At 59.0% G+C, this 23,282-nt stretch overlaps 1 protein-coding gene across 5 annotated transcripts in view; it reads right to left on the bottom strand.

The window, feature by feature from the left end:
* Positions 1 to 23,282, bottom strand: part of PACSIN1 (protein kinase C and casein kinase substrate in neurons 1) — a 55,885-nt gene that overhangs the window by 13,108 nt on the left and 19,495 nt on the right. For 4 of the 5 annotated variants that reach the window (XM_090025453.1, XM_090025454.1, XM_090025455.1 and 1 more), the window contains exons 2-4: positions 1,462 to 1,593; positions 873 to 1,029; positions 26 to 261 (exon numbers count right to left, since the gene is read on the bottom strand). In XM_090025453.1, the coding sequence (XP_089881579.1) occupies positions 26 to 261; positions 873 to 1,029; positions 1,462 to 1,524 (456 nt within the window). In that variant the 5' untranslated portion in view covers positions 1,525 to 1,593. Of the gene's footprint in view, positions 1 to 25; positions 262 to 872; positions 1,030 to 1,461; positions 1,594 to 3,331; positions 3,617 to 23,282 lie in introns of those variants that run through there. The other variant, XM_090025451.1, reaches the window with a different exon arrangement.

Raw genomic sequence — 23,282 nt, 5'->3', positions numbered from 1 at the left:
TCCCCCCCCTCAATGCGCCTCCTACCTCCTTGAGTTTCTTGGCCCAGGGTTTCTGCGCTTTCCGGAAGCCGTCTTCCGCCTCCTTGGCTTCCTTGAAGCCCCCCATGATCTGCTTGTGGTAGGCGTCCTTCTGCCAGTTCTTCACCTTCTCAAAGTCGTCGTTCAGCAGGCTGTTCTTCACATCCTGGTGCAGCTCACTCACCTTGTCTGCCTCCGTCATGATGGCTCCCCACGCCTTCTCCAGGCTGCCGTACTGCGGGCCTGCAAGGTGCAGCACAGGCAGGACCGGGGTGAGGCTTGGTGATCGCGGCAACACCCTGCCCTTCTCTGGTCGCTGGCACCCAGGCATCCCAGCCAGTGTCCATGAGGAAGGAAGTACCTTTACCCCTATTTTCCAGGTAGAAAAACCGAGGCGTGCAGTGGAAGGGGGCTGAGGACATGCAGCTGGCCAGTGGCTTTGGTAGGAACGGAGCCCAGATGGCTTTGTTCTAGCCCACGGGCCATTCTCCCTCCCCTGCAGAAGGCCAAAATGCCCCAGTTGGGCCCATTTCCATCACTGGGTGGGGAGGCTCGTGGCACGTGGACTCCGAACGGCCTTCTCAGCTGGGTTATAACTGGGCCAGGGATGGAGCCTGCAGCTGCTGCCTGCTGGGGGACATCGCAGCATCGGCAGCTTCAAAATCCCAGCCTCCTGCCGCATGAGCTGAAGGAGAGTCTGCACTGGCGGTGCAGAGCCTATGACACATGGTGGAGCAGTTCTGACTCCACCCAGGAGAGGGCAGGGCTGCACCCAGCTCACTCCACTTCGGACCCCGCTCCCCCCACCCCTGCCCTGCTGCGGTGAGCTGGGGCAGGCGCCCGGGCCGTGGTACCTTTCTCTATAAGCTGCCTCCACCGCTTGGACCAGTCAATCAGCTGCTGGCCGTAGGCCTTCTCGATTTTGGCCCGCTCGTGGATGCAGTTCATCAGGTCGTTGCACAGCCGGTGCCCGTCGTCAATCCGCTTCACCGTCCGCTTGTAGTTCCCCACCTGCCGGGGCAGGCAGAGGTGTCTGGGGGCAGCCGCTGGCTCTAGCTAGTGCCCCCCCCATTCTGGAGCGGGGAGGCTATGGGGGGCTCAGATTGGGTCTGAGTGGTCCAAGCAGGGACCAGGAATCTCAAATTTGGACTTGTTCGGCATCCCCTGCATCCATCCTGAGGCAGCAATGTTGGGGGGGTGGGGATGGGGCACCCTTGAGGGGCAAGAGCTGGCCCAGAAAAGGGGGCAGAGGATCCCCAGGGAGCAGAGATGACTCTGTCTGGTTCTTCCGTGCCCTCTCCTCGCCCCCAGAGCTGTGGGGTGCCCGGCTGTTTCATCAGCAGAGCCCACCCAGGGGCTTCCCACCGCAGGCCCCAGAACGGCCCGCCCAAGGGACAGGCTCCAGGCCAGGGCTCGTCCTGCCCGTGAGTCCAGGGTGCTCACCTCCCAGAAGCTGTCAGTGATTTCCTCTGCCGCAGCTGCAGATTCATCGTAGGAGCCGGACATGGCTGCTGCTGCTCACTCGGGGATTAGCGCTGCCGCTCCGCCGCTCGGGGAAGCACCAGACCTCATGCACTGCACGGAGCGAGGAAAGGGGGTCAGGGTGGGGGCGCTTCCACAGCCTGGCCTGGGCAGTGGCAAAGCAGGTGTAGGGCTCCCCGGCGGCGCCGCCCCCAGCGCAGCGACCTTCGCTCTTGCCCCCACTCTGCGCTCCGCTCTCCCTGCTCCTCTGCTCAGGCATTCGAGCTCCAGAGCCGCCTCTATGCCAGGCCTCAGTGTCCCCCTCCACCTCCGCTCTGCCGGGGCCTGCCTGTCTGCTGGTCCTTTCCCAGCACAGCACAGATCCTGCCACGCTGAGCAATATCCCCAGCGCTGCATCAAAAAGGTCTTATTTGTCAGGGTGGGAAGGGGAAAGCACTGGGTGCAGCCGAAACCACCGAGGGTGTTTTTGACCAAGCGAACATGCCCAGGCCAGTGGCGCCCTCCAGCCGGCCAGATTTGTGATCCTCTGCTTCTCTTCTTCAGTGCCCCCCACCCTGCTTTTTGCAGGGCTGGCCAGCCAGAGCCCAGCAGCATGTACCGGAGAAGCTCATCACCCTTGTTGGATCCCCTCCATCACAACTGCTTGGCTTTCATGAAAGCTGAGCCGCGAAACAACAGACCTCTGCCCAGCGGCCAGCTCAGGAAGGGGGCCAGCACTTTCTCCCAAGCAGATCACCAAAAGCCCTTTGCAGAGCGCTTTCTTCAGTCTCTGGCCCACCCGAGGGTGACCCATCCAGCAGGTGCAGGCTAGGGCGCTAGCTGCGATGATGTGAGCTATTCTGCAGCTTTGGAGGCCTCTGCGAGCCAGGAGCAGGCAGAGATTGCAGCTTAGCCCCTATGGGGAGGCTGCAAACCGATTAACCTTCTCCTCGCTGGACTGAAATAAGCCATAAGAAGCGAGTCACACGGGGGCAAGTCCCATGTGGCCCCTCTGATGTGCAGCACTAGCTGCGTCATCGCCCTGTGCTGAATCTGGGAGCTCCTGGCTGGGAAAGGGAAGCGATCCATCCGCACCTCCCCCTGCCCCTTGGCTTCTCCATCACTGCTCCAGCACCGGGGACCGGCTCAGCCCGGCTGGCTATGGTAGGAGCTGTGCAGGGGTTCAGCTGCCCTCCCCCCCGCTGCTCTGTCACATCCAAGCCTGTCATGTGGCCGGAGCCAGACACGGGCAGGCTGCAGGCTCACTGCTGCCACAGCCCTCGATCACATGAGCTGTTCAGCCGTGTTGTGAAATTAAGCCCACTGGGAGACAGGAGGCTGCTGCCCTGGCGCTCCCCTGAGCACGGTGGGGGCGGAGGACGCCTGCAGGGAACAGGCACGATCAATGCTTGGCTCCTGACCCCCAGTCATGGGAACAGCCCATGTTCCCCCCCCCACTCGCTGCAGGCCACCCTTCCTCCTCCACTTAAATCCCGGCGGGATTGAAGACGGAAAGAGATTAGCATGGGGGTGTTTGGAAGTGCAGATAGGCTCCTCCGTGTCTCGGGAGGGACAAGCACTGCCAGTGGCAGCTCGCAGAGCCCCTAATCCCCCCATCCCACCCCACTTCCATCCCAACAGTGCTAGGTTACGTGTGTTGCCTCCATCCATGACCCCCCGCCATAAACACACACGCCAGTCCTGGGCACCTGGCATCACTCAGTGCCCCTGGATCCCTGGGCTCTGCCAGGTTGCAGAGCTCGGCCTCAGCAGGCCAGATCGCAGCACCGTCGTCCAGGGACCAGCCTGGCGATGCGGAGGTAAGAACCCTGCAAGGCAGAACAGCTCTTACCCCGACGCCTTCGCACCCATCCCGCCTCGTTCTCCCGGGGGCCGAGGGGTGCAGCACAGGCTCGCGGGGGACCGCCAGCAGCTCTTGCTGGCAGGGAATGGAGCCAAAGGAATTTCTCGCTGCTCTTCCAACCTAATCCGTCCTGATCTTTAGAAAAACGGCATCCCCCAAGAGTCACGTGAGCCCGCTGAGCGACTTAACCCTCCGCCTCCCTGCCAAGGGAGGTACAGCTGCCGGGGGAACGGCACCTGGGCATGGGCATGGCCGGGCGGGTGGTGCCCAGCCCAAGTCGCCTTCCAAGCAGACGCGGCGGCAGCCGAGGCCTGTGGTCCCCTCCCTGTAGGTGCCATTCCTGTCTCGGCCCTGCTGCGCAATGCCTGGTCTTGCTGTGAGCTGTGCTGGGGGAAGCGTTCCCAGTCTGCACCCTGCGGCTGAGGCCAAAGGGCCAGCGCAGGTCTGACGGGAAGGAGGAGGCGAGGCCCACAGTGCCGCCCGTGCCCTTCAGGGCTGGCCCTGCTGTCGCTGTCAGAGAAGCATCCAGGCTCTCCCATCTCTGACTGTCTCTTAGGAGGCTTTTTCATCCCTTCAGCTACAGCGCCAGGCTGGGGCAGAGCCCAGCCCCCAAGCTGAGCCAGCTGGGCTTAATGCCTGATATGAGCTCCTGATTTCCAAATGGCTCCTCATGTGAAACCGGGCCAAGGCAAGGGGCCAGAGCGCTGGGGACCTGTGTGGATGCATCTGGTGCAACGTTTGCTGCAGTATTTTGCCCCTTTATGCTCCGGACCACAGAGCCCACGTTCCTTGCTCCCTTCGCCAGCCAAGATGCACCTGCCCTCCCAGAGGCCGTGCTCTCTGAGTGCCGCATCAAGTCATATGCATGTGTTTTTTATGTGTTGATCTCCACGGTTAGGTGATCAAATATCTTCCCCAGGTGACGGCAACCCACAGCTCCCACTACCAGCACCGGGGCCAGCAAAGTGACACAATTCCTGCTTTGGAGGAGTTAGTTACTAATAGCCAGAGATGTGACTTCTGCCTAGTCAGGTGCTTCGGTGTGGGGATGCTCACCATGGACCCACTTGCAGGCTGGAAATCATCAGTGCCGCTAACCAGATTCCCAGGAGCGCACATCACATGAGCATTGCGGGTCCTTGGTCTGACTTGACAGAGGGTGGGCAGGGAAGCAGCAGAGCCCAGTGCAAAAGGGGCTGGGAGTGTGCGGGGGGGGGCTCTGTCCCTGGGCCAGGGCGGGGATGAGGCCTAGTGGCGAGACTGGCAGCCCAAAACCCAGCACTGCTGCCTGCTTGCGGGGGACCTCAGGCAAGCCACTCCCCATCCAGAACTGGTAAAGTCAGGGCAGCGATGCTGAGCCTCGGCTGTGAAGTGTGTTGAGAGCCGTGGAAGAGCACCGCTGCTGCCTCTTGTGCAGGGGCGGGCAATTATTTGGGGCGGAGGGCCGCTTACTGAGTTTTGGCAAGCCATCCAGGGCCACACGACAGGCAGCCAGGGGCAGATAAATGTTAATTTTCAAAATTTTTTAGGGGCCTTGTGGGCCGGATAGAATGGCCTGGGGGGCCGCACGTGCCCCGCGGGCCGCATGTTGCCCACCCCTGCTCTAGTGTGTCCGGGCCTGTCGTTCCTCTTGAACAAGGAATATAAAAAAGGTAAAGCCACTGTGTGAAGCAAGAGCAAATTTTCCCTAGTGGCCTCCTGGCCCCTGGACCAAAGCTCCCTTTCCCCCTTCCACATACTCCCCCCTCCTCAACAAAAGCAATGGGGCGGGGGTGATAACAGAAGGGTCAAGCTTGCCGCCCAACCTGGGGTCCAGGAAATTCGGATCTCTCCTCCCCTCTGGCCCCTTGCAATGAAACCAGAGGGGCATTGGCCCAAATGCTTGGCAGAGGTGGGGGCTTTTTAAGAATCGCTGGGCCAGATCATTTAGGGTGTTGCAGGCGGCAGGGAACTGGAGCTGCGCCTGGAGCCTCGAGCATCCAAGTGCCCCACGTTGAGTGTGCTGGACCCGGAGAACCTGGATGTGACTAACGCTGCACACGGGGGGCCAAGGTCCCGGCTGCTGAGCGGGGCGGTTGCAGCCTGGCTGAGAGGCTGGAAGGAGTTGGCCGTGTTTATGAACCCCGGGGGCCGGGCACCAGACAGGTGAGGGGCGATGGCAGAGCAGGACCTGGGGCTCGCTGCTCGCTGCAGCCCTGAAATGGTTACCGGAGCTCACGGCGAGAGGCTGCGTTCTCAAGCTCACTGCAGTGGAACTAACAGGGCCTAGCAGGGATTAGTGATATAACCGAGGAACCCACCAATCCCAGCCCGCCGTCTAGGGCTGGGTAAAAATAAATGCGCGACTCCCTCGCACGCAGGGCACACACACGAAACCTCGCTCAGCCCGTGCGCACGCCTGCACGCCTGCACGCACAGGGCAAACCCCAGCAGTGCCCTCGCATGCAAAGCAACATATGCAGTGACACACTTGCATGGCCTCCACGGTGCCCGGCCGTGCGCTTGCAGACACAGTAACGGTGACCCGCTCGCAGCCACGCGCGCAGCACTGTATGTATTTATGCAGCAACGCATGCCCAGGAGCCGGCAGGCACACGGCACAGCAAGCAGCTACAGCAACAGCAGAGGGGCACGGGCTTGATGGCACGAGCAGCGGAGCGAACCTGCAACCCGCAATAAAACACCCGCACGCACCTGCATCATCCGTCATGCATGTCATATATGCACATGCACGCTATTGCACCCGGATACATGCACACGCACGTGCACATGCAAACGCACGCGCGCTGTGGCAACAAGATGCGGAATTACAGGTAGACATTTGTAGAAATGTACGTTCTGCTGTAAGTCCACACAGTTCAACAGCTCCAAATACTGTCATATTGGGAACCGCATACACTGCCTGAGCTCTCTCCCTGTGTATTTGAGCTGCGTTGTGGTGGGGCTACATGCACACACTCCTTCAGCTGCCCTCCGCTCTGTATTCCCTGGTCTGCATCCAAGCAGCACGCCACCCCTCCGCCACTTTATCCATGCTCGCTCTAGACCCCACAGAAACTGGGAAGGCAGCAAGATCAACTGCTGAAAGGAAAACCTGTGGAGCATTGTCAGGCCAATCTGACACGTATTTCATTGGGACTAAAAAGAACCAAGCGGAGGAAACGAAACCGCATTGGTGACACCTCTGCTGGTGAGTCAGGCGCCCCTCCACCAGAGTGAGGCTAGACAGGGCAAGGTGTCATGCCAAAGGGAAGGAGAGGGGCACACTGGTGAAATCCTTCTTTCGTGTCATGACTGTGGTGCACGGGGCAATAACTGTGATGGCCTGGATCTGGCCCTGCTGCTAGGGCACGGGGGCGTGGTGAAGGTACTGCTGTATTTCATCCCATCCCAAGAGCACCGCAATGGAAGGTAACCATGCCAGGCGCTGCCAGCAAACCTGGAAGCCAGCAGGCTAGCTCACTGGCCAGTGCCCCAAGGAACAGGCCCAGAAAAGCCCAGATTTCTGCCCTTCTGGAAGCGGGGGTAGAAAAGCCAGACCCCAGGATGGAGACAGCTGCAGGGAGCAGGTAGGTTCCTGCGGGAGACCTGGAGAGGGGGAAGACCCTGGTTTGTACAGGACTCCCAAGCAGAGGACCTGCAGGGCATCAAACGGCAGGGCACAGCCTAGCAGGAAACAGGTGCAGAGACCTGCCGTGGCATCCCCTGTGGTGTTGGCGGGGCCTGACACAGCAAACCTGTGTTAAAAGCCCTGAAGGAAAGGACGTCTCCCTACGCTACTGAGTCTTCACCCTAAGCATCTGGGCACAGCTGCACACAGCAGAATCGGCTGCAAAGAGCTTCGTCACTCTGCAGCGACAGTCCCAAGCACGAGAGCTCAGGTTTGGGTCCCAGCAGGGATCTAGGCCGAACACTGGGCCACGGCAGCGGCGTGAGGCCGAGGTCTAGAGCAGTTCTGGAGGACTCTGATTTGTGCCTCTGTGGCACTGGCCTGCCAAGAACTTTGGCCGGCTTTAGGGACAAGAAGGGGCTTGTGGTGGCAGCTGGGAACAGAGGTGTCCTGGGCCTCTCCAACCTCCCCGAGTTCAGACGGGGACGTGCTTCATAAGAGCAGATCAGGATCATCACTCCTGGGGAAGCTCAGGCCCAGGCGGGAAAGGGACTTGGCCAAGGTTGCACAACAGCTCAGTGCCGGAGACAAGTGTAGAGCCAAGGTCTCTTGATTCCCAGTCTGATGGGACCCCAGTCTCCTAGCTCCAAGTCTCATACCTAGAGCTGACGGCTTAGGAAGCCGTCCATCTGGACCAAACCACAGAAAGGGCTGAATGCTCTCAACCCGCCCCAGATGAAGGGGAGCAAAGAGCATGCGGCATCTTGCTGTGGCAGTGGAGAAGCCCCGGCTGGGAGCACGGCAGGTGGTAGCCCCATGAAGGGAGCTGCTGACCTGGAACGTGAAGACACGTGTCACGGGTAATGAGGCTATTTGTTAGGTGGCGCTGAGCTTTTTTAATCCATGTTAATTTATTCCCTGAGGTGTCGCTGGGCTTTGTGCTGCCCCTGCTGCCGCTCAGACGTGCCCTTCTTACAACAAGCAGCTTCGGAGGAGCAGCAGCCCCGTGGCTCAGCTCATTGCCCCCAGTGAAGGGGGAGGAGGAATGATCGCCCAAAACTGGGCATGAAGCAAAGAGAGAAAGGAGACAGTGATGCATGCTCTGAGGGACAAGCAGGTACGTGAAAATGTCGGGCATGGAGCAGGCGGAGGTCTCCTCCTGACCTCTGCTGTGGGCACGGCTGTTGTGCCTCCACCCATGTCTGGGTTCCCTACAGCTCTGCCGATGCACCTTGATCCTGACCTGCAGCAGCCTCTGCTTTTCTAGGCCTCCGCTACCAGCTCCTGCCCTGTGCTGTGGGGAGCTCAAGCTCTGCTGTGGAGGCTGCTAACAAGGGGTCAGCTTCTTTGCTGTCCTATGCCGGGTCCAGTGTTTTGCACCCGTGCCAATGCAGCGTGGCCCTGTGTACTAGGATGCCTGGTACGGCTCCCTTTCCTGCACCCTCCGGTATTTCAGCCGGTGGCCTCCAGACCATGCTGCCTGCACACTGAAATCCTGACCAGCCCCGTGCGCTGCCATTTCGATCCCAGCCCCTCAAGGAGCTCCCCTGATGCGCACAGCTGACCCTGAGTGCCCACTGCTAGTCCGGTCTGGAGCCCTTGAGCCACCCTGCAACCACCCTGCAGCCCAGCTCTGTGTCCCAAGCCCTGGCGTAGCAAAACCTGCCAGCCTGCCTGGGCCAGCACTCTGCGACCGCTGCATTGGCTCACGAACCGCAGCATCCCTTGACCTACAGCCCCTGCTCGCTTTCTTCAGCCACTCGGTATCTGCAGTGCCTCAAATCCTGCAAGGACCCAGCCAAAGCTGCTGACGCTGCTCCCCCTCTGCCAGTGGTGCGACGGGTGAGAGGTTGAGCCTTCCCTGGCGTGCGAGGCTTGGCGCAGCCCCAGAGCAGGTGCCGTGTTGAGCTTAGGCCCTTGCTGTGTGACTGGGCTGGTGGGGAGCGAAGCTTCTGCCTGACTAAGCCTACTGCGCTGTGCAAAACTTCTGTGCTTTTGTCCCTGTGGGAGGGAACAGATATATCCCTGGGGCTTATCAGCAGCCTCCCAGGGGCTGGTGGGGGAGGAAACCCGGTGTCTGCGGAAACCCAGAGATCAATGAACCGTTTAGTGCCCTCCATCCACCCCGCGCCGAGCTGCTAAGGCAGGCTGGGGAAGGCGCCCTCCAGAAGCTGGCTGGTGGGACTAGCTTTGCTGTCCATATGGCCTTGCAAGGAGACTCGGGGCAGGCAGAAAACGTTTGGAGCCTGGGGCATGGAGAGGTCTGACAGCTGCTGGGTCTTGCCTGCCTTCCTCTCTCCCCTGGAGCTGAGAAGGACTGGCCGTCCCAGCCTGATGTCTGGTCAGGGTCAGGCTTCCCCAACGCTTCTTCACCCCACGCCCCTCGCCCCGGTCTGGCATCAGAGCTGGCGGCTACCTCCCTGCATCTTCAGGGCTGGGCTCTGCACGGAGCAAGTCAAGCACCGAGTACCTTCTGCTGAGGCTGCTGCTGCCCTGCAGCCTGCCCTGAGGTGCCCCTGGGGCTGTGATGCTCCCTGCCTTTCCCCTAAGGTCCCCCTGAGATGTTGGAAGCAGTCTGGAGAAACCCCCCAGTGAAGCAGCTCCATCTCAGTCCAGTTTGGAGGCAGCTGGGACAAAACTGCCTGCTCCTCCCCAGCCAGGCACCCTAGTGGAAAGGGCTCATTGAATGCTGCCACGCTCCCCTGGCACTTGTGCAACTGACTGTGCATGGCACAGCGCACCTTGGCCCCTTCTTGGCAGCTTCTGCAGCACGGCAGACGCTCCCCACTGAGCCGGGCAGAAGCTTTGCCTTGCTGCTGCCCCAGATCCCCAGGGTGGCACCAGCCTTCCCTGGGGCTCTCTGCAGGCCCTCTCCCCAGCACCGGGACGGGAATGAAACAGAGCGGGGAGCTGGGCAGCAGGGATCCTGCCCCGCACAGAGACAGACCGACAGGGGCTTGGGTGGGGGTTGTCAACTGTTATCCTTCCACAGCAGCCCCCAGCCAAAATGTTGGGTGCTGGATACATGCAGAGATAGTCCGTGCTTCCCCAGGACAGGTACAACCTGATTAGATGAGGCAGAATGAGGTCTCACTTGGGGAACAGAATAAGGGCCAGGACTGTAACAGTATTTAGGGCCCTCAAGGCACAGAAGGTGACTGTAGGGGGGCGTTAAAAGCACCTTGAAATCAATGGGAGTAAAATCATCCTTGACTATCCCCCTTGGCACCCATCTGCATCTCCAGGCACCTAAGTACCTTTAAGGACCAGGCTGAGTAACGTGCCCAAGGTCACACAGGAAGCCTAGGGCAGGGTAATGAATTGAACCCAGGCCTCTCAAGCCCCCAGGTCCTGCCTACCCCCTTTGCTGGGTCTGTGGCACAGAGTAGCCAAGACCTGGGCTGAAAGGCCGCAGGTTTTGTCGCATCTCAGCTATGGGTCTGGGCATGCACCTGTCAAAGCTAATAGGGGCTTTGCTACTGTTGTCAAGGGGAACGGGCCCAGCAGACCTGTGATTCATCCCTTGCCCTGCCTTCCATCCTTTGCCTCGTGATGTCAATGGGAAGCAGAGCCTGGCGAACGGTTAATTTTATGTGCTGTTCGCTTCCGCATCCGCGCATGCAGAGTGCTGGGGCCCTCCTCCCGGCACAGCACCCCGGTCAGCCCAATTTGCAGTGTGTGCTGGCTGCCAGATGCGGTCTCACTGGTAACACAGCTCATGTGCAAGGGAGAAGGACAGAGGAGGTGGGGGGAGAAGGAAGAAAGGGCAGTGTGGCTTCAGCCCTAACTGCTGCACTCAAAATCAGCCCCTTGGGCAAAGGAGTGATGGAAAACAGGCCAGGAGAGGGAAAATGTAGCAGGAGAGATGGGAAGGGAGGGCAAGAGTCAGTCAGAGACGGAGCAATAATGGTGGGACGGGCCGAGCTGCCCACAAGAGCTGTTCCTAAACAGCCTTAGCTGCATCCGTCAGAGGTGTCTGAGCTGAACCTCCGTGGCCGGCCTGCAGCTTGGCTAAGGATGGATAGATAGAGGAGGGCTCTGGTACCAGGACGCAGGCCGACACACATCATAGGGTCCGGATGGGATTCTCCCTAGCTTGCTTCTTTGGCCTTTTGGCCATGAGCAAGTGAGACTAGGGGGCATCTGAACCCCAAGACCTCCAGGCTTGCAGCCTGCACGTAGGATGCTCGCCATGGATTTGGGAGCATCTGAAGCCTCAGGCTGAAGAGTCTGGGAGGGAGGCTCTTTGCCAGTGGGAGCGCCACACAGACCTGAACGACTGGGCTCTGCTCCGTTGATGGAAGTCGGAGCTGATTTGGCCCCAGACATGAAATGAAAAAGAAAACGGGAAGAAATGTCCAGCCTGGAGCCAGCTGTGCAAGGCGCTGCACAAGCACAGAGCAAAGAGATGGGCTCAGCCCTCAGGAGCTTGTAGCCGAAGCAAGTTCTGTCTGTCCATCCCTCTGCCTCGACTGCAAGAGCCTTCTCTAGTGCAATTTCCTCAGTCTTTTGCTTCACCTGCTTCTCAGTGACCTGAATGCTCAAGCTCCCAGCCGCTGTAGGGGGACTAAGCCAACAGGCTGTGTACTAGGGGAGGAAGAGTAGGAAAGGGGAAAATAGGGGACATGGGGAAAATGTGCTGGGGAGAAAGAGTAGAGACATGTAGTCACAGGTATCTCTACTCTTCCTCCCTGAATACACAACCTATTTTCCCCTTTTCTCCACTCCATCCTCTGATTCCTCGTATGTCCTCTTTACGCCCGAACAATTCTCTCCGCCTTGGTGCTGACCCATTGCCAGTACCCAGAGATGCTCGTGCTCCTCCTTTGGCCAAGCTGTATTTGTTGGGCCAACTCCTCCCTGGCATAACCCTGTGAGAGCGGTATCAGAGAAGAATTTAGCCCACCTAGCTTCCCAAAGTCAGATCTTTGACCTGTGCAAACCAATGGAGCTTCACCAGCTTACAGGGCTGAGAATCCGGCCCTGATGCTTCCGCATTCACCTAATACTGGGGGGCAAACCTTGAATGCACCTCTCTTGATGTACCCTCCACTATTGTGGCGCCTCCTGTCTTGCGCCCGGACGTCTCTGGATACGAGCCTATAGCAGCTCTGGCTGCCTTGGTGCTGGGCTGTATTACAAGCAGATGTCTGCTACACTGTCCACTCTCACCTCTAGGTCTCCTTCAGCCTCATTGCTGACAGGCTTCTCCCTCCTGCACCTCTTTTCTCTATTTGTGGGAGGCAGACCCAGGTTCAGACCAGGCACTACCAAGATGGAAAAGTTTTACAGCTACTCCTGCTCTGGCATCTTATCCAGGTGGAAGAGCCCTTCTATCATCCACGCAGCATCCCACTGTCTTTCCTGCCCCTGTTTGTACCAGCTCCCAGCTGAGACTCCCAATGCAGGAAACCTGCAGCTCTTTGTCCTATTTGTGTTTGTATTATGGGAGCAGCTGAGACTGAGGCCCTGCCTGCTGTAGCACCTCACCTGTTCTAGGCACGGTGCAGATGCGTAGGAAGAGACTAAGGCAATGATGCTGTAAAGAGACAAGACAGAGGAAGGGATATTATCCCCCCGGTGCAGACAGGGGGCTGAGGCTCACACACAGACCAAGGGTCATTAAAGGACCATGTGGCTGATCAGGGAGCTGGGTTAAAGGTTTGGTGTTATAACAGCACCGACACAGACAAGAGCGGAGCTTGGTTTTTCGCCAGCACTTTCGTCGGTAGATCCCAAATCACTTTACAAGGCAGGTCCCTGTAGTTATCCCCACTGTCATTAGCTCAGGGAGAAGGAGTGGCTTTGGCTATGACTAAAGCTGCCTTTTAATGGGGGAGCCTCATCAGGAGCAGAGCCTTATCATGGGGAGCACCTGCCTCAGCTTTGCAGCTCTTCCAGGCCTCTCCCTTTCCAATTCCCTTGCATTATTCGGTCACAGACGGCGCGGCAGATCACGCAGCGCTGCCTTGATGCGAACCGACGAGCTGTGTGCATGAGGCGGATGTGAGTTTGCCGCCTGCGTTCTCCATCAGCTCAGCCTTGGGGGGAACGCAGCCCCAGCGCTGCCAAGCCGCGGCCAGGCGGCCGTCCCTTGAAGCACGCTTGCGTCCCCACAGCAGCCGTGTTCGCACCTGGGTGGGGGCTGGGGAACTTGCACAACGGGACGAGGGGCTGTTGACGAGGTCAGCGGGGAGAAACGCCAGGCTGGTTTGCGGGGCACCTCTGCACGGGCATGGGGAGCGAGTTAGCACACGTGCTGCAGAGCCTCATGCTGACCCAGGTTCAGCCACTCCCAATTCACCATGGGTGGTGCAGTGTCAGCATCAGCTCACGCGTGGAGCGGTAGGCCCCAGCTCGGGGACCCTGGGGTAGTCGGGGATGAGGCTGCCCTGAGCAGGGGGCTGGACTAAATGACTTCCTGAGGTCCCTTCCAGCCCTACTCTCCCATGAGCCTGTGACCCCCAAGGGCAGCCCCCCACTATGAGAAAGCGGGGCCGTATGCACAAGCATGCCTGGCACAGGCCATGTCCTAGAGGGGCTCTCCGGGTGGGAGGAGATGCGCCCAGGAGCAACAACTGTAGGAGTCCTTGCACTAGGACTCTTACGATGCACTGGGGACATTGCACGGCTGGAAATGTCAGGATCATGCCACGGCTGTCCCTGATCCCGTGAGGAGCTAAGCAGCCTAAGCTCTTTCAAATGTCAAAGAGGAGACAGGCTGGCCAGGCTCCTGGGCCGTTCTCACTGAAGCCCACGCAGTCCTGGGCTCATAGCAAGCTTTGAGCTACCCGCTGTGTGCCTGGGAAGGAGGCTGTCACGGGTCTCCCCAGTATCTGTGAGAAGTGCAGGGATGGCCTCCTGCTTTCCAGCCAGGCCGAAGGGAGCGGAGAGTCTGGGAAGAGAAGTGGAGCAAACTAAAGCAAACAGGAAGGAGACGGGAGCAGGCCCCGATCAGGGCCTAGCTGGGCTCTGCCTTGTGCTGGATGATGAAAGGGTGAGGGAACGGAGCCGAACAACACAGCCAAGGGTGCAGCATGATACACTGGTAGTGGTGGTGCAGGTGGGGGAGACCCTGGGGTAGGGAAAGGACTCCCACACATACCTCAAGGTCCCTGGTGCAGGAATAGCACTCGGAAGTCCTGGCTAGCAGCCTCCTTTCTTAAAATGAGAAGATATCCCTTGACTCCCTGTCTACAGTGCACTCACTCTCAGAGCCAGGGAAAAAGGAGTGCCTTGATGCCAGGCAGCGCTTCGACCTCCCCACCAGGCACCGTGCCAACCAGGACAGGTCGCCCTTCAGAAGCAGGATGGGGCCGGAGACCAGCGGCTGTACCTGGCCACCGGCGATACCAGTTATCTCTGCAGTGGCCACGGGGGTCTGGATTTCTGCTGGGAGCTTTCCTTGGGGGCTGCAGTTCCTTCCCCTTCTTGGTGGTCCCTACTTTGCCAGCTCTTTAATCAAATCATCAATTTAAGGAAGCGGCGCAAAATCTGTGAGTGAAATCTGCTGCAGCTCACAGCCCGAAGTCCAGCAGCTACTATGGTTATTTGGCACCTCTGGGACCTTGCTCAGGCACGCTAGAGACACGGGTATCTCTGCTCCCTGGGAGGAGGAGGGAGTTCCTGCAGGGTGACCCCTGAGGACTGGATTAGAGGGGCAAAGCCATGGCTGGAGAAGAGATTTGGGCTGGAAAGAGAAAAGCTCCTTGGGGATCAGGGGACTGGGCCAGGGGGCTGCATGGAGCTCAGTGCTATGGTGCCCCCAGCCCAAGCCCCATCCACTTCTACCTTCCTTGCAGCGGGATGGGATGCAGGAGCCAATGACTTCAACCGGCGGGTGCCTGTGGTTATGGCTGCGCTGCACAAACCTCTATGGGGATGGTTTCCCTACTCCTTCTCCAAGCTCTGGGTCAGACCGGCTCCAGGACCAGCAGGGCTCGGTCTGGGTCCAGGTGTCCACCCATTCCCACCCCACACATCCCACCTGCCCCTCCTCTGACCCCATGGTGTGGGCTCTCCCAGGCTCTGAACAGACTAGGAGACCAGAGGATGGGGCTTGCGTTTCCAAGCAGGGCAATCTGCAGTGCCCGCAGGGAGGCATGGAGCAGCTGGTGCTGTGCTCCTCGTAGACTGAGCAAACCCAAAGCCACCCACCGCGCTGAGGCCTCCAGCACCAGTGCCCCTGGCCTCCTCTACCTCCTGGCAACCTCCTGTCCTTTGCCGGCCCTGCAGCCTGCCTGATAGCTCTGTGTGCTGCCAGTCCAGGCTCCCAGACAGAATAATAAAACCCATCAAAGCTGCCCGCTCCTGAGAAAGGTTATTAATCACAGATAAGGTGTCCACTGCTGACTGAGTGCTTCAGAAGTGCCCTGATGGGAGATAAGGCTGAGGCAGGCAGCAGGCAGGGGCTGCGGTGGGGAAAGCACAGTGAGAAACCAGCCATGCTGCCCAGCATTGGCTCGTGGGATGGCTTGCGGAAGCAGAGCGCAGTGGGGAAAGGGCAATTTCTTGCCCGCTGTGCATAGCTTAGGCTGCTTGCAAGGCATTGCCTCCCCTGGGCCTTCAGCTGCCTGCAGAATCTGGTAGGTCTGGGCAGGCTGGAAGAGACCCCACAGTGTCCTCCCTTTCACTAGGGGACGGGGGGACATGGGAGCGCGAAGGGAAACAGGCCCCTGGTTGGGAAGGCTGGAGTTTTTGGCTGGAGGTAAGCTTTCTCTGTGGGTGTCTGGGGAAGGTGGGGGCCAGTTCTGGGTTTTTATAGCTCCCCCAAGCCTTGAGAGGACAGAAGGGGTTTCCTCAGAGCTGTGCCCAGGGGGACAAGGTTGTCGATCCCCCAGGTCTTTGGGACGCTGACCAATGGGGTCCTTGTCAGTGTGAAGGCAAGATGGGGGTGACCTTCCTGTCCATGAAACAGGGTCCGCCTGCTCCGGGAATCAGCTTGGGCCCCACCGTGTTCCACTGCCGTGGGCACCGTAGAGCTGGGACAGCCTGAGCCTGCGCCGGGCACCAGCGCAGAGACCAATGAAGGCAGTTATGTGCCCTTCCCTGTCCTGGGGCTGTGGAGGACGGTGCAACCCATGCTGCTGGTTAGAGCTGCCTCGGGGTTGCCCTGGGTTGCATGCACTTTCACCCCAGGCTCCGGTTGCAGCCAGGATAGGCTGGGCATGGCGGGTCCTGGCTATGCCCTTGCACTGGCAACCAGCCAGGTGGGTCTTTCCCACCTTGCCTCCAGGCACGCTGGGAAGGAAGCGCATTATAAAAGCCCTCTGCGGTGGCCCAGCAGACTCCTCGGGGGAGCCCTCTGGAGAACCAGCCCAGCGCACCTGCCTGTGAGCTGTAGCCCGGCCAGGTGGGAGCTGCCTGTTTCGATCCGGTTCTGGGGTGGAAGGGGGGTTCCTTTGCTTCCTGATCACTTGTGTATGATGGGTTAAACCTCCACTAGGACTGAACTGTGTCCTCTTTCTCCGAATACGGTATGCACTGCCTTGGAGACAGGCGCCCTGTTCCTCTCCCAAGGTCTTGCTTTTCCTAGGATGGTGGTAGACCCTGGCATGCTATAAAAAGGCGTGCGGTGCCAGCTCTGACCCTCTCCAGCCCCTGGCCCAGCTGCCCCTTTTGCAGGGGATGACCTGCGTTCCTGCCCCTCCAGGAAGGGCCCTGTGAAAAAGGGCTGTGTCCCATGCTCCCCTCCCGCCTCCCCCCAGCTCTGGGCGCAGGAGGCAGCAAGGAACAATCATGCAGCTGTGCTGGGATGACGCAATCCTCTGCCGTCCTTATTATCCCCCTCTGTGCAGGAGCAGCACATTCAACCCACTCTGAATGGGGCTGCCAGGAAGGGACTGGTTCCCCGGGCCTCTGATGCAGGATGGTTGGTGAGCACGTGGGGTGCAGGGTGTTCCTCCCGTGACCGGCTAGCTGGCAGTGACCTGGCCCAGGGGTTTGGAAAGGGCAAAAGATGATTGGAGGACTTGGGATTCCCTTTCCGCACCAACCGGGCCCTAGAGACTCACCCTCCCCCCCCCGTGTCCCGACTGGCCCCTTGGGTCACCTGGAGGGGGATAAAAGGGGAAGCACAGCTGACTCAGGGGAGAGACAGCAAGGAAGGAGCTTCACAGAGCTGGCAAGAGCTGAGTCAGTGGGGCAGGAGCTGAAGGCAGCAGCAGGACCCGCAGCAGCACGGCATGCTGCCAGCAGGGGCGGCTCCCCACTGGGCCCCAGGATCCCCTGGGAGAGGCTGCACCCAGCAGGAGAGGCTCCCCCGCTCCAGGAAGGAGCTGAGCAGTGACCTGAGAGGGTCTCAGTGCTGCTTCCAGCTCCTCCGACCAGGCAGCTTGATGTGAGGCTGGGCTCTGGGGAGGTCAAGACCCCTAGCAGGCTGGTACTGTGCCACCAGTGGTGGCTGTCTGGGAGCCTTCCTGCCTACCATGTGGGAGATCTGGGTTCAAGTCCTAGCTGTAGTGACTTGGGGTGAGTGAGAAAACAAGAAGCAAATCTTGCAGGATCTAACTGCTGTTGAGTCCTGTCCCCTTGGGGCACTGTGGTGTCCCCTATCCCCCCTGATTTATGCCTGTTATACTCCCAGAATTACAGGGTATATGGTTGAGTCCCCATTGGTGGTCTGGCTCTGCTCTATAGGGGGAGGAGAGTCCCTACACCTCCCACAGTGCTTGTGCACCTGCTTTGATCCCTTCACTTGGGGAGGGGGTACCTCTTGGAGTACTGCCTGGGTTAGGCTCCCTTCCTTCTTGCTCCCTGGTGATCTGGCTTGTCATGCGGATCTGAGCTCAGTACTGCTGAAAGTCTCCTGCTTGACAGCCCTGCAAGCTAATGTGTCCCTTCTGCCTGGGCAGCAGCACCAGAGCCAGCAGCCCCTTGGGCACAGGTACTCTCTGGCAGGGTTCAGGCTCAAACAGTGCAGTGCGGGAGGGGGATTGTTGTGGGGGTGCTTGGCCATGCAAGACTGGACTGAGTCCCAGTGATATCCACGTGGGCGTGAGCTGCCAGGCTGTCATCAGTGGGATGTGATGTTGGGGCTAGATGGGTTTGGGGCTCCCAATGAGCTCAGCCTGGGCTCCTCCTGTCCCCTGCTCTTGCCTGCAGTGTTGCCCATGGCTCTGTACCAAAGTTGATGGCAAGGGCTGGTGTAGATCACTGCACCATGCCGCAGGGCAGCACCCCACAAGCACAGACAGCCTGGCCCCGTCGAGCCCCCAGCAGCAAGCTGAGGCCTCAAATCACCCCAGTTTCTGCTGAAGGTCTTAATGGCTGCTATCAAGGAGGTCCCCAAATCAAATGCAATCACAGACCTACAGGGGCACCAACCATGATCATGACTGAAATGCACCCCCAAGTTCTGAGACTGGCGTGCGCGCGACCGAGTCTGCATCTGTTTTGTTTGGGTCGTGATCCAAGTGTCCTTGCTGTCCCCTCTCGACTGGCCTTGCAATCATACTATGCTCGCTACAGGGTCTGTACGTTGGATTTGGGTCCTGCCAGGGCCAGTGATGATGGTGGGGTGGTTGCTACTGGGCTATAGCTGCGCTAGGGACTTGGTGGTGGTGGTCAGCAGTGTGAGTGCATGGGTTGCCATCCGGAATTGGTGGGGGGAGCAGGAAGGATCTTTGTGCCAAGTCAGGTTCCTATTGCAGTCCGGCTGCTATCCAGACGCGGCCAGAGCGCAGCAGCTTCAGAGAAGCGAGGGCCGAGAAGGTAAATGTTCCCTCCCCTGTGCCCGGCTGCTCCCCTGGCTGCAGGTACTGTGCGCTCCCTGCTTGAGGCTGGCACCGCCCGTGTGACACTGTGCCCTGACTGCAGAGCCCTTGTGCCGGCAGTGTCGCACGTGGCATGAATCATCCTGGGTGGGGGTGGGGAAGCCTGAACCAGCCCGGCGCTTCGGGGAAATGGAGGCGAAAGGCACGCTGTGCTGGCAGAGCTGGGTGCTGGCAACTCAGAAGCAGCTGCCTGGGAGCTGCACGGCTGCAGTGGGGGGCAAAGAGGGGCAGGTTTCTGGGTCCTCTGGGTGTTGGGAGGAGCAGGTGCATTGTGTGTGGGTCCCATGGGCCTGCAACAGAGGGTGGGCACCCAGGCTGAGCAGGAATGTGGTCTGTTTAAAAGCTCCTCCCAGCTCAGGAATGGCTCCAGGTTTGGGCTGCGGTGCCTGTGGTTAATGCAGGGCATGGAGGAGGTGAAGAACTGCCATAACTTCCCCGCCCCGCACAGCTGCTCTGGGCAAATGCTGCTGAGCCCCCTCAAGGTCATGGAGGGCAGCGTGTTCCTGTCCTAACTGCTGGAGATGAGGGGGGACAGTGTATGTGCTTTTCCTTGCCCCCAAAGGGAAATGGGGATGGGCTTTCCAAGCCTCCCAGGGCAGGAGGAGCAAGCTCCCCCGGGCGGCTGTCTCTGCAGGTGATGGCTGCAGTCATGTGAACCCAGGCAATGGCATTGCCACTGGCATGCTGTCTGTCTGTGCCTCGGTTTCCCCCATCTTATAGGGGGACTGAGGCACAGAACAGGCTTCCTGCCCAGAGGTCTCAGTGCAAGTCCTGAATGGGGCTGGGATTTATATCCCAGCGTCTGGTGTCCCAGTCAGGTGCTCTTCCCACCAGCCACGCTCTCTCTCTGATGCATCTCCTGCCCTGCCCTGGCTCCAGCACCCCACAAGAACTGTCCAGCTCCGCTCTCTGAGCGACGAGCTGGTAACGTGGCCACAGTGCTGGGAAACTAAGTCATGGGGCAGGAACGGTGCCTCCCCACCACCGTTTGGAGCCTGCTGCTCTCTGCTGCCTGAAAGATTTTTGCTTTTGCTGCTTGGTACATGCAAGAGCTGCAGCAGCAGCTGAGATCTGCAGACTGCACCGGCCGATTCTGCTGAGATCTCCACTCCCAAATCGGTGGACTCCAATAGCCATTAACCTTCACTCATGGTCTGAGGCCAGAAGAGGCCTCTCCAAGGGCAGGGTGCAGGCCTCCCTACTGCAGCGAGCTCCCTGCCAGTCGCAGGAGTCTGGCAGAGCAGTGTAGAGCCCAGGGTGCTGGGGGCAGGCATGGCAGCCAGCTGCACGGGGAGCTGAGAAGGGCCCAGACTCTGGGATTCAGGGGCTGGAGTGGCTCCAGGCTTGGAAAGAGGCTCAGCTGGCTCCGCTGCTTAGGGGGCTATTTGGGTGCTGGGAGCAGGACATGAACCAGGCCTGCAAGCGGGGCTGGGGATCAGTACTCCTCTGCCTGTCCTGTAGGCTCTACAGAGCAATGTGGGAGGGAAGCTGGGCACGGGCTGCAGACAGGAGCTGGCAGCAGCAGTAGAACAGGATGGGCACCAGTGCCGCACGGCCCTGGGCAGCTCTGGGCCCCCCAGGGATTGCTGGGTGCAGGGGTTTAGCTCAGGCTCATCTTCCCAAAGCAACATGCGCTGAGCCGGCAGAGCCGGGAAGAGCAGGATGGAAAATGGGAACAAAGACCAGGAGCAAGGTCTGAGCCCTGACTAGGGGGTGAGAGGGGGAGGACAGGTGGGAGTGGTTCTCAGGTTTCTAAGCCTGTGATCAGTTATATGAGGCAAGGTCACTTCTCTCAGCCCACTAACAAGGCTCTTCTGTCAAAGCAGGCACCTGCGGTGCACGTCACCACACACCAGCCGCCCGCTCCCTCCGCTCCAGAGACCCACGTACCTCTGCCATTCAACATCTCAGAGCAACCAGGCGAGGGCAATGACACATGCACATAACCTGGGCAATCCAGCCCTGGCATCGGACCCGGGCTTCCCTTTCCATCCTTCCAGTGCCACTCCAGGCCCACCCACCCCCCGCTTGAATCTCACAACAGTGAACACTGCAGGCCTCCAGCTAAGCCTCTGCTCTCTGTCATGATAAACTGAAACATGCACCAACTTTGAGAACAGGAGAGAGGAAGAAGGCTAATAATAATAATAATAAAAAAAATTACAGCTGCTGAGCCAGACAACTTCCACACAGCTCGAGTTCCAGCTGGGTCACTGTTGACCAAGGTCCACCGTGTGCAAAACACTACAGCACTGACCAATCTAATGTCTGAAATGGGTAACAGCCCATAAACAGACCACTGCAGAAATCACAGGGAGCCTATGTTAATAGGGTTTCCTTGTCAAACTTAATGAAAAAAAAAAAGCTTTACCAAACGTAACCCTCCTTTCCAGGACCCGAGATAGCCCTGCTGCCTGAGATGTGACTACAGGGGATGACACCTTGTTTGTTATGTAAATATATGAAGGCAGGAAGAAATGCTAATTTGCTCCATGCTGTTGCCTCTTGGTTACTTGGGAGATCGCAGCGGGGTCATCATTAAAAGGAGATAGCTTTGGAAATTAGAAATGAACAAGTGTCTTAATGAACAGCCAGGCCTCTGCCACTGAGTTCAGGGCTTGGTTTGGGCTTTGACATACGGTAGCACTTTTTCAAGCTGCAGTGTTAATCAGCATTGTTTCCACTGATTGACTTGAATGCAGCAGACGGGTGTTTGTTACTTTTAGGCTCGCACACGCAAGGGGGTGAGCAAGCGGCTCTTTGATGGGGTGCTGGACTGGTATTGGATCCATGTGACTTCAGTCTGTGCCTCCGGCACGCACGGGAGCTAGGTAGGTGAGATGTCACTTAGACCAAGCCTCTCCAACTGGCTCTGGATCCCAGGTCCCAAGCAAGTGCAAACCTGAGGACAAGAGACTGAGGTCTTAAAATGGGACAGCACTTCCTTTCTTTCCAGGGAGGTTGGAAGATTTAAGTCAAAGACTGTCTCTCTTGTATGTATGTGCTGCGCCTAGCAGGCTGAGGCCCTGATCTCGGTGTTGGACTCCACGTGCTATTACAGCGATGTTCAGGGGCTCTATGTTACCCACTGAGCCTTAGCGGCAGCCACATCCTTAGGTGAAGTAATTGTGCTAAATGGTTCCTACAGTGCAGAGAGTTCAGCATGGGGCTGCGTGTGCTGCATTAGTGCAGTTCATGCATTGCCTTTTACCCTCAAATGAGGGGTAAATCTGCCCCGCGTGGGCACAAGGAGCCACGAACCTTTTCTGAGATGAGCAGCAGGTGATGAACCGAAGAGCTGCCGGTGGCTCAGAGCCGTGCGCTGCACTATTGTGCTATAAGTAATCCCAGCAGAACGCAACGCTGACTAGAAACCGAGTCGGGAGACTGGTCGATTGGCTGTACGCAGCTCCATCTGAGCCATCACAGCCAACAGGCACCCCAACTGGTTTTCAAAGGCCTGCTCGCTGACCCGGCCGAGGTCCACAACCTCAGTTCACTCCCCTGCCATGCCCCACCACCATCTGGCTCCCCTCCAGCTGTGTTCCCTGCTCTCCTGGGATTTCTTACCCAGCGCTGCAGGCCCAAGAAGATTCCTGTGCAACATCTGAGTCCAACTCCCCACTGGGCGCTGCCTGGGAAGGAGACCGGTGTTGCAGAGGCCTGGGGCTAAGTCTACCTTGAACATGGCACAGGGGCAGGCCGTGGCCACCAGTGCGAGGGGCCGCTGCTGGCAGGGCAGCAGCTCCTGGCGCTGGGTCCATGCCAGCTCGGGGGGGTGCCGGTTCATGCCAGGCCTGGCTGCCGAGCATTCGCAGCAGCTGGGCTCGCTGCGGGAGCACGGGCACAATCCACGTGGCTTGCTGCACATGCCTCCGCTGGGCTTCCTGTTGGACCTCCCCTTGCTTGCTATTCCACCAACTACGGGGAGATAACTGGAGTTTGCCCTACTGTAGCCCTCAAAGAACCTTCCTTGGGACAGGTATCACCGCCTTCCTGTGTCGGGGGGTGATTCCCCAGCCTGGAGCCACAATCCACGATCCAGGGAAGCCAAAAGGCTTTGGGATGGGCTCTTTAAGGGAGAGATGATGTACCGCTAACTTATTTTCACCTGACCAGCGTGAAGACCATGTAGGATGAATGACTACACCAGCGCTTCTGTCTCCCCCAGAGCCCCCTGCCCAGCTCATGAAGCCAAGGGAGCCACATTTTGATGGGTCTGTCATGTTGGCCAGCAGCCCTCTGTGTAGTGACTTGCTCAAGCTGAAACTGGGGAGATCCTACTGTAGAAATCTGGGTGGCTAACTGGGAAGGGCAATGGGGAGAGGAGGCAGGAGAGGACAAAAGACAGCTCTGGGGGGTGAGAGAAGTGGAGGACGATGGCTGGGGAATAGAGGGCAGGTCCCAGACTGTCTCCTCCACCTCTGGGCCTGGCTGGCCCAGCTGTTGGGCCCCACACTGCCCAGCTCTGCTGAGAGCCCTTTCCCCTCATTTGCCTAACAGCAAAAGTGGTGGCAAGAAGCCCTGTCCTAACCTGCGGCACCTGGCAAGGGAA

Source organism: Crocodylus siamensis, chromosome 13 (assembly GCF_052110815.1).
Source record: "Crocodylus siamensis isolate JL-2025a chromosome 13, ASM5211081v1, whole genome shotgun sequence".
NCBI classification, from domain to species: domain Eukaryota; kingdom Metazoa; phylum Chordata; order Crocodylia; family Crocodylidae; genus Crocodylus; species Crocodylus siamensis.
This window is presented reverse-complemented; position numbering and strand designations above follow the sequence as displayed.